Genomic DNA, 13,557 nt, shown 5'->3' with positions numbered 1-13,557 from the left:
CCAGCGCGTCGGCCCGTTGCAGCCACCACTTGACGGCCCGGCCCATTCTCCGCCAAAACGCACCCAAAATCGTCGGCAGACGACTCCGCCGCCGCCCGCCGGCCTTGATGCGCTTCTGCTCGAAGCTCGCCGCGCTGCTCCGGAGGTCCCGCCCCTTGGCTGCCACAGCAGCCGCCGCTACCGCCACCGGCACCGCTACCGCTGCTACCGCGGCCGCCGGCGGGATGGAGGAAGCGGCTGCGGGCCCGCTGCGCACGCACGTGTGCATCATCGGGAGCGGGCCGGCCGCGCACACGGCGGCCGTCTACGCCGCGCGCGCTGAGCTGAAGCCCATGCTCTTCGAGGGCTGGCTCGCCAACGACATCGCCGCGGGCGGGCAGCTCACCACCACCACCGACGTCGAGAACTTCCCGGGGTTCCCCGATGGCATCCTCGGCATCGATCTCATGGACCGCTGCCGCGCTCAGTCCGTGCGGTTCGGAACCAAGATCTTCACCGAGACGGTCACCTCCGTGGACTTGTCGTCGCGCCCCTTCCGCGTCGCCTCCGACGACACCGTCGTCCACGCGGACACAGTCGTCGTGGCCACCGGTGCCGTCGCCCGCCGGCTCCATTTCACCGGCTCCGATGCGTTCTGGAACCGCGGCATCTCGGCGTGCGCCGTCTGCGACGGTGCCGCGCCCATCTTCCGTAACAAGCCCATCGCCGTCGTCGGTGGCGGGGACTCTGCCATGGAGGAGGCCAACTTCCTCACCAAGTACGGCTCGCGTGTGTACATCATCCACCGCCGTGACACCTTCCGCGCGTCCAAGATCATGCAGGCCCGGGCTCTTTCCAACCCCAAAATCCAGGTCGTGTGGGACTCCGAGGTCGTGGAGGCCTACGGCGGCGCGGACAACAGTCCGTTAACCGGTGTCAAGGTCAAGAACCTTGTGACTGGCGAGGTATCTGAATTGCAGGTGGCCGGGCTCTTCTTTGCAATTGGGCACGAGCCAGCAACCAAGTTTCTGGGCGGACAGCTCGAGCTTGACGCCGAGGGTTATGTGGTAACGAAGCCCGGCTCCACACACACCAGTGTGAACGGAGTCTTCGCAGCTGGGGATGTTCAGGACAAGAAGTACCGCCAGGCCATTACTGCCGCAGGATCAGGTACATTGAGTTTTCTAATAAGGAAGGTTTCTAGCACTAGGTGCTATTTTACATGATAATTTGACAGACTTGTGTTTAATTTGCTGTTATCGCGGGTTCAGTGTTTTAAGCCCAGTTGTGTTTGAATGGATTCAAACGATAGGAACGATGTGATGTTGCGGCACGCTAGTCTATCTTTTGCACCTAGGTTTAAATTTAGATTTATCAGGAGTAACTGAATAAGTATTGTGATTAGGTTTACTTTGAAAGTCAGGGTACATCAGGAAGAGTCCAATTAAACTGGGAAAGTAGAGACATAACTGCAGTCTTGAGTTTCAATTGAGGTCTCTGACTTATGGATCAAGTTAGTCGTCCTATATAAAGGAGTAGCATTTAATAGTTTTAAGCAATCAGTAAATAATAAAAAGTTTCCCAACGCCTCTCTAGTCACGTCAGGGATGAGCCCTGCCGCCGGATTTTTGAGGGCGAGTGCCCTATCCTGGTCCTCGGACATTTATCCTACCCAATTTACCCCTGTTACGGACCAAGGTCCATGACATATTGCTTCTTGTACATAATCATATATTCCTATGTGCTATTTAAGCATAGACTAAATTGCTGGCAAAAGGTTTCACGAGAGAAGAAGATAGGGGAAGAGGAGAGGGGCAGATTGGGAGGAAGTGATATATCCTAGCCACTGATACCACTTCAGCTGTGCTAATGTTTTTCTTGTCGTGGTAATTGGTGCTTGCCTCCACAGTTGGCAATGGCTATGAGAGAGACTGGGATAAGGAGGGAATATTTCTGAGGTGGAGGCACTTGGAGAAAACCTAGACTGGAGAACAACCAATTCCTCTTCCACTCTTTCTCTTTATTCCTTTCTTGTTCCAAATACACTTCCAACGTATAAGGTATCATCATCCAACATTAGTCCAATTGGTTGAATATGGTATTGAGTAAGGAGGAGGACAAGGGACAGGCAGTCCTGGAGAACAATCAATTCCTCTTCCATTTCCTTCTCTTTGGTCCAACCATGATTTATTGGGGTCATCTGCTGTGTGTTAAATAGTATCCTGCGGAATTGCAATCCCTATTATATTAATTATTTATTTTGGAAAGAAATCCTTACTTTTTAGACACCCACGTCTGGCAACCTTTGCGTTGTTTCTGAACCTGTGAACTGATGTTCCTGACCATATATGTGTGCAAACTAAGTGACTTTTTATTGATATGATGTTTGCATCGACTTTTGAACTTGGAGGATAGTCCATATGGTGTTGTGATGTACATTTTGGTAGTTCTTATAAGTTAATACCTTGACAGCTGCAGTATTGCTTAATTTCAAGGGTTCGTAGAGTCAATTAAAGAAATCTGAACTATTGAGCTTGCTCTTGCAAGTTTCAGACCCTTATGGGTGATGGAATTTTGGGAGTGATAACATAGAATTGGTTGATTTGGTACTGCGAATGACTAAATAATAGGAATTTGATCGTTTGCCTAATGCCTCCCTTTCTATATGCATCCATAGTGATCACATGAAAAGAGTTAAGCCTTTCATGATTTCTTAGGAATATAATAGGAGCTGCTCTTTGTTTAGGTTGTATACATTGTGTCCCAGATTGGAGTAGCCGAATGTTAGATCTTTATTCTTTAGACATGTCTGGATTCTGCCCTACTTGCTCTGCAAGAAAAAAAAAACAGCTCATAGAATCAGTAGCTCTAGGTGTTTGGTTCTCTTGGCTTGGAAGCCCATAGAATCAGTAGCTCTAGCCCATACAATCTGTAATTTTTAGGAATATTAGTTATTTCCTCAAAACATCATGCAGTAATATGTATTTCATACAATTTAGTGGATCATGACCAGACATGAGGCTCTCTTCACTTGGCTCAATATCCGTGCACATGTGAGCAGAAGTGTTCAAGAAGGCATAGGCATCAGGAAGGCAGTAAGCCTAGCACCCATGTCACCTAGCTCCTGCCTAGGAATTGCACTAGAGGTTAGTTGGGCGATTGCTTGGGCTAGAAAGAGATCAAACACATGCCTGCGAACTTAAGCGTGTTTGAAATGTTGAGGAAATAGCAGCATGTCAATGTAGCATACCAGTTTACTGGAAGTTAAAAGTGTAAAAAATCATAAGCTTGATTTCCTCTACTTTTTTTATTTTTTCATCTTTAGTTGTTTTAGGTTTCACTTTCCATGGTCTTTCTGGATGGAGACCTTCTGTTGGTTCAAAACTCCAGTACAGCATAAGACTCACCAAACAGGTTTTTGTGAAAATATGCTTGCTCCTTATTCAAATCACCGAGATTCCTTTTTGATGCTTGTCTTAAATGGCATTCAAAGATCTAGAGAACAACGAATCTAAAGCATTAAATGGCGGCAATAAAACTCAGCATGTTAGTTATCATAATGTATTTACAAAAGTAGGGGCCAGTCATGTAGACTTGGAATCTATTACTGCTACACCAAAGTGCAAGTGTACAACTATCCCAATATGGCTGGTATTGTGACATTGAATCAAGATGAAGTATTTGCACAATTAAAGAACTGATGGTATTTACATGAAGGGCAGTTTGTATTAATGTTTTCAACAATGGAAGTTTAACTCCTGGCTTTTGCACCAAATAAGGACACATCCAATGGGCAGTTCCTTTGCAACATCTATTTTTGACTTGCATGTTCAGGCGTTGCGTGGAATTTAAGCAATATATAACGGTATAACCTCTTTTAATTTGAAAATATCATTTGTTTTGTCTAAGTCAAAATAATCTGTTGGAACTTGGAAGCTTCCGCACTAAAAAACTGAACCTGTAAAAATCTGTATTATATATGGATATGGTTGAACTATGTAAACTATGGATTATTGGGAGAAGACCTAGGGTTTTTATGAGTGGTGAAGTTATTAGATAGACTTCTCCCTTGTTCTGTTTAGTCCTGGCCTTTGTACCAACTGTGGATTCACACAGCCAAGGTGCAGTCCTTATGCAACATCTATTTTGCACTTCTTATGTTGAATAGAAGCAGTATATAATCGCTTTAGTGTTCTGTTCAAGTCAAAATAATCTGTTGGCACTTGGAAGGTTTCATACTGAAATTTGTACCTGCAAAAATATTTATTTTATATGGTTGATCTGTGAAAATTATGGATTATTGGATGATGATCTTTTTATTTGGGTGGAGGGTGTGCCAATTGCCGCCATAGAGGAGCCAAGCAAGGATCTTCCTTAGCAGATATGTATGATGTATCTTAAATTTCTATAGTTATCCTTTGTAAGTTAGTTAAAGCAATCAAAGATTGATTCGGTTGTTACGCGCCAAATCCTTGATGTAAGCTGGCTATAAGGCACTCGTAGGCACCCCCTTATCAATCGAGGAATCATCTCCCATCTGTCTCTTTATTTTCCTAGCAGTTTTTAGGGTTTTACCAGATCTAGGGTGTGGCTATGGGTGGGGGAGTTACTAGAGCGACTTTTCCATCACAGTTTTTTGGAATACTTTTAAGTATTGAAATCATCAGATACATTTGTGAACATTAAAATCACAAAGGTCTGCTATAGTTGCATCAGTCTGCCACCTGTCATTTTCTGACGCTATAGGTTTTGAGGGCCTCTTATTTTACGTTTATATTTTGTATGCATCATTTAATGCTAAAGTGAATAAGGTTTTATTCAACTTTCCTTTGATGAACATGATCATTATTTGTTCTGCTAACTAACTGTGAGCATGCTAATACTTAATATGGAAACATAATTGACTATCATCCATCACATGCCACACCCTAAAGGGTTGCAGTAAGAAAATGTTGAAATTAAGCATAGATTCCTCTCTTTGATCTTTGATTTAAAACGGTACAATATGAGTATATTGAAATGTAGGATAATTGCACAGCCAGTTTACAAAAAGGCTGTCATGATTGCCACACCTAATTACGCACATCAAAAATTGCCTGCTTAATGAACATTTGCTCCTTGCTTGCTATATAGAGGACCATGGCTCTTTTCGAAATATTTTTCATTCGTTGAATGAGCAAGGAATGGTGTGCATGAAATGTTTTCTGTTGTAATTTTCACATTTTCATATCATTTTTTGACTTAGTTGAAAGCTACATCCTTTTCCATTCTGTTTTCCAAAAAAGGGTTTTAGAAACTCTGGTATATCTTGATAGTTGTCTGCTCGAAAGCTGCAGTATCTGTCGGCAATGATTGTATGCGTGGAACTAGAATTAGCTCATTGCAATGACATGTAAATTCCAGAACAATTTTCTAATTTGATGTTACGCAAATTGATGGTGCAGGTTGCATGGCTGCTTTGGATGCGGAGCACTACCTGCAGGAGGTTGGAGCACAGGAAGGGAAGACTGATTGACTAAAGCAGCTGCCAGTTCTGTCAGATCTTCATTGGTGCCAAAATCTGAACTTTAAGGCACAATATTATGAATTGTGGTTGCTACACAAAAAGTGTTTCTAGGTCACAAATATATGAATATGTTGTTGGATATGGGTTCCGACGCACAAGAAATGGTGCGGACGATTTCGATTACCAATTCATGAAGGACAACGAATCAATTGAATTGTGATTACTGTAAGCAGGCGGCTTCATCTCAAAGAGAGTCAGAAGCTTTGATGCATTTCTCCTCTGATTCATTATCAGCAATACTAATTAGTATTGTTGTGTTGCTCATTTCTATTTTTCTGGTAGGGAATTGTAAAAAGAAGGAATTATTCAGTGGAATGGAAATGGATACACTATGTGTGCAAACTAGCAAGTTTGAGTTTAATTTCAAAAATCACATTGGCTAAAGGCTGGAAAGGACAATAGCAGAATGATTATTCCAAGGAACAATAAACCTTGTGTTATAATTAGGCAAGGTGGGCCTGCAGGTTCATAGGCCTTGAGCAGGGTCCAACTGATTCAGTCGGAGATGTACCTTTAACCTCAGGTTAAGGACGCAACCGGCTGGCTCCAGGGCCACACGCCGGCGTGTGACCAGTACAGCAGGTGCGGTACGTCACAGGGCTAATTTTTTTAAAATAGTATGATTTTTTAAAACATTTTTAAAAATAATACGCATTTAAAAAAATAACATGGCCTCGATTTCGGCGAGGCCGACTGGGTCTACTCGGCCTGGCAGAAGCTGAAAAGCCCCAATCGGCCGGCCGACTGGAGGCCGGCAGCTCAGCCCAGGCGCTGAGAACAGGCTCTCGGCCTGGCCCAAGCCGACATGAGCCCAGTCGGCTTAGCCAAGGCCGACAGGCCAATGGGCCTAGCCGTGGCCAATTGTGACCTGGGTGGGCCGCAGGCCCGGTCTTTCTTCTCTTTTTCCTTTCCCTTACCTTCCCTTCCCTTCTTCCTCCCGTGCGCCCGAGCCAGAGGCAGCCCATGCGGCTTTCTTCTTCCTTCGGTTCTTCTTCTGTTCTTCATTGTCGCCTCAAATGTCCCAATTTTCTAGCCCAAATTCGTGCAGTTTGATCCCATTTAACCCACAAAATCGCATCCCCTACCTAGTTGGCACCCAAAGACACCTTGATCTACTGTTTTCATAGGCCATGTAAAGCTAATTTTGTGGTGCTACGTTGGAGCAATGGTGGTGGTTTGGAGGAGTTTGGAGGCGGTGGTGGTGCTAATCCGGTGACTAGGAGGCTGCTCGACGTTGGGGTTTCACACGCTTCAAGGGTAAATCCTAATCCCTCACATATTTATCATATAATGTATGTGTTTATGAGGGTATGTGTGTAGTTGTATATAGCAGTATGTTTTAGGCTTTGGTACTGCTCATTGTTTTGTACAACGGTTAATGTCGTATTGCTTAGTATTTGACGTGTCTAAATATTATGGTCGGTAGTAATATGTTTTGATAGGCTAGATTTTTTTATGCCGTACGGTTTAGTATTTGACGCGTATTAATATTTTTATTATGTCGTACTGATTAGTTTTTGACGCGTCTAAACATTTTTTTAGGCATCAGAGATGTCCGGTGTAATGAAGTTTGTTTTTTACGACAGTTCTGGTACCGTCTTAACAACTGAGCACGGAGCTGATCTGAGTCAGCTTAAGTATGTGGAGTTGGATCTAACGGCCCCTCAAACATGGACTTTTAGTCAGTTGCAGGAATGGTTGGTCGGATGTTTATGGCTCAGTCCTGAAACATACACCGTTAGTGTGCAAGCATTGTGGACCAAGTCAAGTTCAAATATTTTCTGGGTTTTGAGGCCGATAGACCGGACATCAAAGTGGGTGCGCTGGTTACAAAGTTGCGAGCAAAGGGGAACTACACATGTCGCCATAATCCAGGTTGTCGCTCATGAGACCAATCCAGCTGAAGGCGAGGGTGAATCAATTTATGACTTGTCCAATGCAAACTCTGTGTCGAATGCTAGAGGTGGTGGTTATGAATCAAGCCAGAGCTCTGGGACAGTAGGAGAGGATGAGTACAGTGGCGAGGTAGATGCGGACGAAGAAGATGGGCACTTGCAGAACCAGATGGAGGATGAAGATACAGATGATCGTAATTCTTATGACGATGAGTCTCATGAGTTGGACGTAGAGGAGGTGCCGATTCCTGCATCATGGAATCATGACTTCTCTTCAGTTATGACCGTGAACGATGGGCATGACTTTGCATGGCAATATCATCAGAACAACATTGCGAAGGGTGACAGATTTCTTGACAAGAAACATCTGCAGGATGCAATAATTGTTTGGGCAATGTCCACGCAAAGGGTTTTGAAAACAACAGTCTCCTCACAAAATATCTGACAATGGAGTGCGAACAAATATATTGTCCTGGGAGGGTGTATGGCTATGTCCCTAAGTATGACACATGTTAGATTGTGAGTGACTTGGTGTTGCACACATGTGTCATTCCCAGTATCCCTCAAGACCATCGTAACCTCTCGTCGATGCTTCTTGCTCGGTTGCTTTACACGGAGATAGTGGAGACCAAAGCAATGGAAGTGAAGGCCATCATGCATAAGGTCAGGGTCAGGTTTAAGTACAACATTTCGTATGGAAATGCTTGGACGGCTAAGCAGAGGGCTCTTGAGGAAAGATTTGGTTCTTTTTTCGACTCGTACGACTCTGTTGTCCACTTCCTCCATACACTGCAAACCCGTAATCCAGGCACATATGTTGACATCCAACACTTCCTGCACCCAGAGTATCCAACGGTGAGGGTGATGCATCGAGTGTTCTTCACTTTCGGTGTATGCGTCCAAGCTTTCGGTCATTGTCGACCAGTGATATGCGTAGATGACACTTTTCTCACTGGCAAATACAAGGGGCAGATCTTGACCTACATTGGTCAAGACGGCAACAATCAAATCGTTTCGCTCGCATTTGCTTTCGTGGAGGGGTGAGAACACTGAAAGTTGGTTATGGTTTTTCAGGCAGCTAAAGAGAGCAGTTGTGCATGATAAGCCGAATGTGTGCATCCTTCATGACAGACATGCAGGCATACTAAGTGCGATAAGGACACTGATAAACCCTGGCCCTAATGAACAAACTCCATGGGTTGACATGCAGAGTCGTTGGTGCATGCGGCATTTGGGGGCCAACGTTTTCTCGCAGTTCAGGAACAAGTCACTTATGAATCTATTAAAAAAAAACTCTGCAAACAGAACCAACAATGGAAGTACATGAAGATGGAAAGCCTCCGGTAAGAAGATTTAAGTGTGCTTAAACATGTTGTGTGTGTCATATTCGATTTATTTGTAACATTAAGCTATTTTGTAGTCTCCTCCTCCCCTATGCATGTGGTATCGTTGGATTGACACGGAGATGCCATACTGGGCGGTGGAAGAGATTAACACAAGGTCCCGAAGTGCATGGCGGTGTTTCCACTCGGACGAGCATGCAGCAAACGCTGCAGCCCAGCAGAAAGAGGAGCAAGAGAGAGAGAGAGATCAAAGAACATAGGGAGGAACAACGATGTTTCTTTGATGAGTTAGTGAGGAAAAACAGGGAGGAAGCGCATCGTATGGAAGAGGAGGAACGAAGGCGCAAGGAGGCCCGTGAGGCGGAAAGGGAGAGGCAAAGAAAAATGGCCGTTGTGGCAAACGCTGCAGAAGAACATGGTGATAAAACTGGAAAATGGCCTAAGGGGACTCAATAGTGCTTGTACTGTGTTTCAATTGAATTTGTTATATTTAATTTTAGTCCAATTGCGGTATTATCGATGTATGTTAATTTAGTCATGGCTTGCTTCTGTAACCAGCACATGCAATTACGGTATTATCGATGTATGTTACTTTACCAAAGTTATCAAGTCTTTTGCTTCACAAAAATTGTATGGAATCGAGACAACATGGCCAGGAGTCCATCCCATGCATGCATTGATCATGCAACTAAGCAGCTCCGCTAAAGCTGATTAGGTGATTAGTTCCAATCAGTTTCGGTGAAACGCACAAGCCGACTGGGCTCTAATTGGACTTGGCGTGGCCGACCAAAGCCTCTCATCCTGGGGGCCGAGCTGCCGGCTTCCAGTCAGCCTGGCCCGCCGGCTGGGGCTTTTCAGCTTCGGCCAGGCCGAGAAGGCCCAGTCGGCCTTGCCGAAACCGAGGCCGTATTATTTAAAAATAATAATTAAAAACGGGTATTATTTTCAAAAATAATTTAAAAAATCGTATTATTTTAAAGAAAATTAGCGGTCACAGGAGCCGGCTTCCAGGTTTAACAGATACTCGGGATGTTTTGTGAACACATTTACTTACTCCAATCCATATTAATTATCTTAAATTTTTTCAAATATGAATGTATCTGTGCCTAAAAAACGTCTAAATACATGTAGTATTTCGACAACTAATATGGATCCGAGGGAGTAGTTATCTTTTATTGCACCATTCTGGAATAACATAGAATGATTAGAATACCAGGGCACGCTTCTATTGACACGAATGCTTTTATATGTGAATGACCATAGTTTCTGGCTTTATTTTAGGTCGGTTTGTGTGGAGACATATGCATCTAAGTCTATGTTTAGTTCGATCGAAACCTTAGTTTGACTGCCGAAACTTTTCCACGCGAGTCTGATCTAGGTTCAGGCTAATCACGAAACGATTGCCCAACATAGCCTGCTTGCTTAAATTGCACTCTTACATGTGCACTGGGCGTCACTACTCCGTTAATTCGAAAAAAACGCTACTTCTCCTTTGCTAATGTTCAAAAATGTCCTTTGTCAAACCGTCTAAACTTTGTCTGGGCGGTATCTTCATGGTGAGACCGTAATGGAACACTAAAATTTCATTTGTTGCTCGTTTGTTTTTCATGGACGAAATTCTTGAAACAAAAATTCACGTGGATTATATTCCTTTTCACCATGCTTAGAAGATTTTTTTTTATGAGGTAAATACACTCGTGGTCCAACTACTTGAGAGGTGAGAGCAAATTACTCCAACTTCTTGTAAAATGGGGTAGACTAGTCCTAATAGTTGAGAGGTGTGAGCAAAAAGGTCCAATCTAGTCCGAATTGAGACGTGGCACGATCTGGGACGTCCATCGGCGGGCCCGTGGCAATTTAGCAAAAAGACCCCCACTCTGGAGTAACTAGCGCAAAAAAAACCGATACCTTCGTCTTCCCTCGACTCTGTCTTGGCACCTAGAGCACTCTGTGGGCGATTGGTGAACCTCGTCGGAGGTGATTTGCGACGATGGCCCCGGACCCGCACCTCCGAAGATGGGACGAGGGATCACTGCAGCACGGTAAGCGTGTTGGCTTCGATTTTGGGGTTTATCCCTCGTCCCATCTAGAGGTGCGGGTCTGCCGGCATCGTCGCAGATCGCCTCCGACGACGTTCACCGATCGCCCATGGACTGCTCTAAGTGCCAGGACATAGTCGGGGGAGAAGAACCATTTCAGGAGACGAAGGAATCAAAAGCTTTTGGCGCTAATTGTTCTAGAGTCAGGGGAGGGGAAGTCTTTTGCTAAATTTACCACGGGCCTGACGGACGTCCGAGATGGTGCGACGTCTCAATTCGGACACATTGGACATTTTTGTTGGAAATATGCCCTAGAGGCAATAATAAATTTGTTATTATCATATTTCATTGTTCTTGATAAATGTTTATTGCCCATGCTATAATTGTATTGATTGGAAACTCAAATACATGTGTGGATAAATAAACAAATACCGTGTCCCTAATACGCCTCTACTAGATTAGCTCGTTGATTAAAGATGGTTAAGGTTTCCTAACCATAGACATGTGTTGTCATTTAATAACGAGGTCATATCATTAGGAGAATGATGTGATGGACAGACCCAAACCTAAACATAGCTTTTGATCGTGTCACTTAAGTTTAAGTTGCTTATGTTTTATTATGTCAAGTATTATTTCTTTAGACCATGAGATCATGCCACTCCCTAGTACCGGAAGAATACTTTGTGGGCATCAACCGTCATCTCGTAACTGGGTGATCATAAAGGTGTTTTTCAGGTATCCCAGAAGGTGCTTGTTGGGTTGTATGGATCAAGACTGGGATTTGTCACTCCTTGTGACGGAGAGATATCTCTGGGCCCTCTCGGTAATATAACATCCTAATGAGCTTGCAAGCATGTGACTAATGTGTTTAGTTGCGGGGGTATTATATTACGGAACGAGTAAAGAGAACTTGCCGGTAACGAGATTAAACTAGGTATGGCGATACCGACGATCAAATCTCGGGCAAGTAATATATCGCGAGACAAAGAGAATTGGATACTGGATTAATTGAATCCTCGACATAGTGGTTCAACCGATGAGATCTTCGTGGAATATGTGGGAACTATTATGGACATCCAGGTCCCGCTATTGGTTATTGATATTTGATCATGTCCACATGTTCTCGAACCCGTAGGGTCACACACTTAACGTTTCATGTTGCTTGGGTTAGATGAGATAAATGATGATGATATCGAATTATGATTCGGAGTCTTGGATGGGATCCTAGACGCAACGAGGAGCTCCGGAATGTTCCGGAGATAAAGATTTATATATGGAAAGTTGTTTTCAGGGTTCTGGAAAGTTTGGAATATTTCCCGGTTTTGACCGGGAAGCTTCTAGAAGGTTCCGGAGGGATCCGGAGGGTTCCACCTTGAGGCCCACCTATCCCTGGGCTAAATGGGCCTGTGAGGGAGCACCCTGGCCTTAATGGGCCGAGGGGCTAGCCCACAGGGCCCATGCGGCCAGGAGGAGAGTCCTGGCCGCGGGAGAGTCCTGGCCGCATGAGAGTCCTGGCCGCCGGAGAGTCCTGGCCGCGGGATAGTCCTGGCCGGCCACGCCTCCTCTACCCCTATATAAATAGAAAGGGGGGCAAGGGAGAGAGACACCCCAAGCTTTCAGTTGGATCTCTCTCCCCTGAGCCCTCCTCTCCTCCTCTTCTCACGCGCACGGCGTAGCCCTGCCCGTGAGAATATTCACCATAGTCACCACGCCGTCGTGCTGCCGGGATCTCGTCTACCTCTCCCTCTCGCTTGCTGGATCGAGGAAGGAGGAGATAACGTGAAGCTGAACGTGTGGATACCAAGGAGGTGCTGTCCGTTCGGCACTGAGATTGATCTCATTGAAAGTTCCACTACACCAACAACGATCTCGTGATCGTAACGCTTAGCGGTCTACGAGGGTATGGTGTTCATGATCCCTCTCGTTACATACATCTAGTATATATATTCTTGGGTTTCTTCCGCACTTCTCGTAGGAAATTTTTTGTTTCCTATGCAACGAACCCAACAGTGGTATCAGAGCTAGATCTATGCGTAGATGTTTTGTACGAGTAGAACACAATTTAGTTGTGGGCGTTGATGCTCATATTGCTACCTCCTTTGTGCACTATCGGATTTTGCGGGATAGTGGGATGAAGCGGCTCGGACCAACCTTACTTGTCTTCGCACAAGAGACCGGTTCCGCAATTAACATGCAACTTGTATTGCATAAGGCGGCTGGCGGGTGTCTGTCTCTCCCACTATAGTTGAAATCTGATTTGCAATGGGAGGCCTATATGGTTAATAAGCAATTTGTATATCACCGTTGTGGCTTTTGCGTAAGTAAGAACGGTTTTTTTAGTGCAGCCCCTAAAGCCACGTAAAACATGCAACAACAAAGTAGAAGCGTCTAACTTGTTTTTACAGGGGCATGTGATGTGGTATGGCCAAGATATGATATAATATATTTGATGTATGAGATGATCATGTTTTGTAATATTTCACGACTTGCATGTCGATGAGTTTGGCAACCGGCAGGAGCCGTATGGTTGTCTCATTAATTATTGTATGACTTTCGTGTCAATGATTTAATCGCCATGTAATTGCTTTACTTTATCGCTAGTAGTAGCAATAGTCGTAGTAGCAATAGTTGGTGGAGGCAACTATACATGACGCCCGAGGACCTAGGCGCCATGCTGGTGATGATGGAGATCATGCCCGTGCTTTGGAGATGGAGATCAAAGGCACACGAAGAGA

General features: G+C 44.7%; 1 protein-coding gene across 1 annotated transcript; it reads left to right on the top strand.

The window, feature by feature from the left end:
* Nucleotides 1-5,890, top strand: LOC100835702 (thioredoxin reductase NTRA). The gene is made up of 2 exons (XM_003563843.4): nucleotides 1-1,149; nucleotides 5,424-5,890. The coding sequence occupies exons 1-2, from the start codon at nucleotides 108-110 to the stop codon at nucleotides 5,492-5,494; spliced, it is 1,113 nt and encodes a 370-aa protein (XP_003563891.2). The 5' UTR covers nucleotides 1-107; the 3' UTR covers nucleotides 5,495-5,890.
* Nucleotides 5,891-13,557: the final 7,667 nt, after the last annotated feature.

The sequence above is a fragment of the Brachypodium distachyon genome, chromosome 1 (assembly GCF_000005505.3).
Source record: "Brachypodium distachyon strain Bd21 chromosome 1, Brachypodium_distachyon_v3.0, whole genome shotgun sequence".
Classification (NCBI taxonomy): domain Eukaryota; kingdom Viridiplantae; phylum Streptophyta; class Magnoliopsida; order Poales; family Poaceae; genus Brachypodium; species Brachypodium distachyon.
This window is presented reverse-complemented; position numbering and strand designations above follow the sequence as displayed.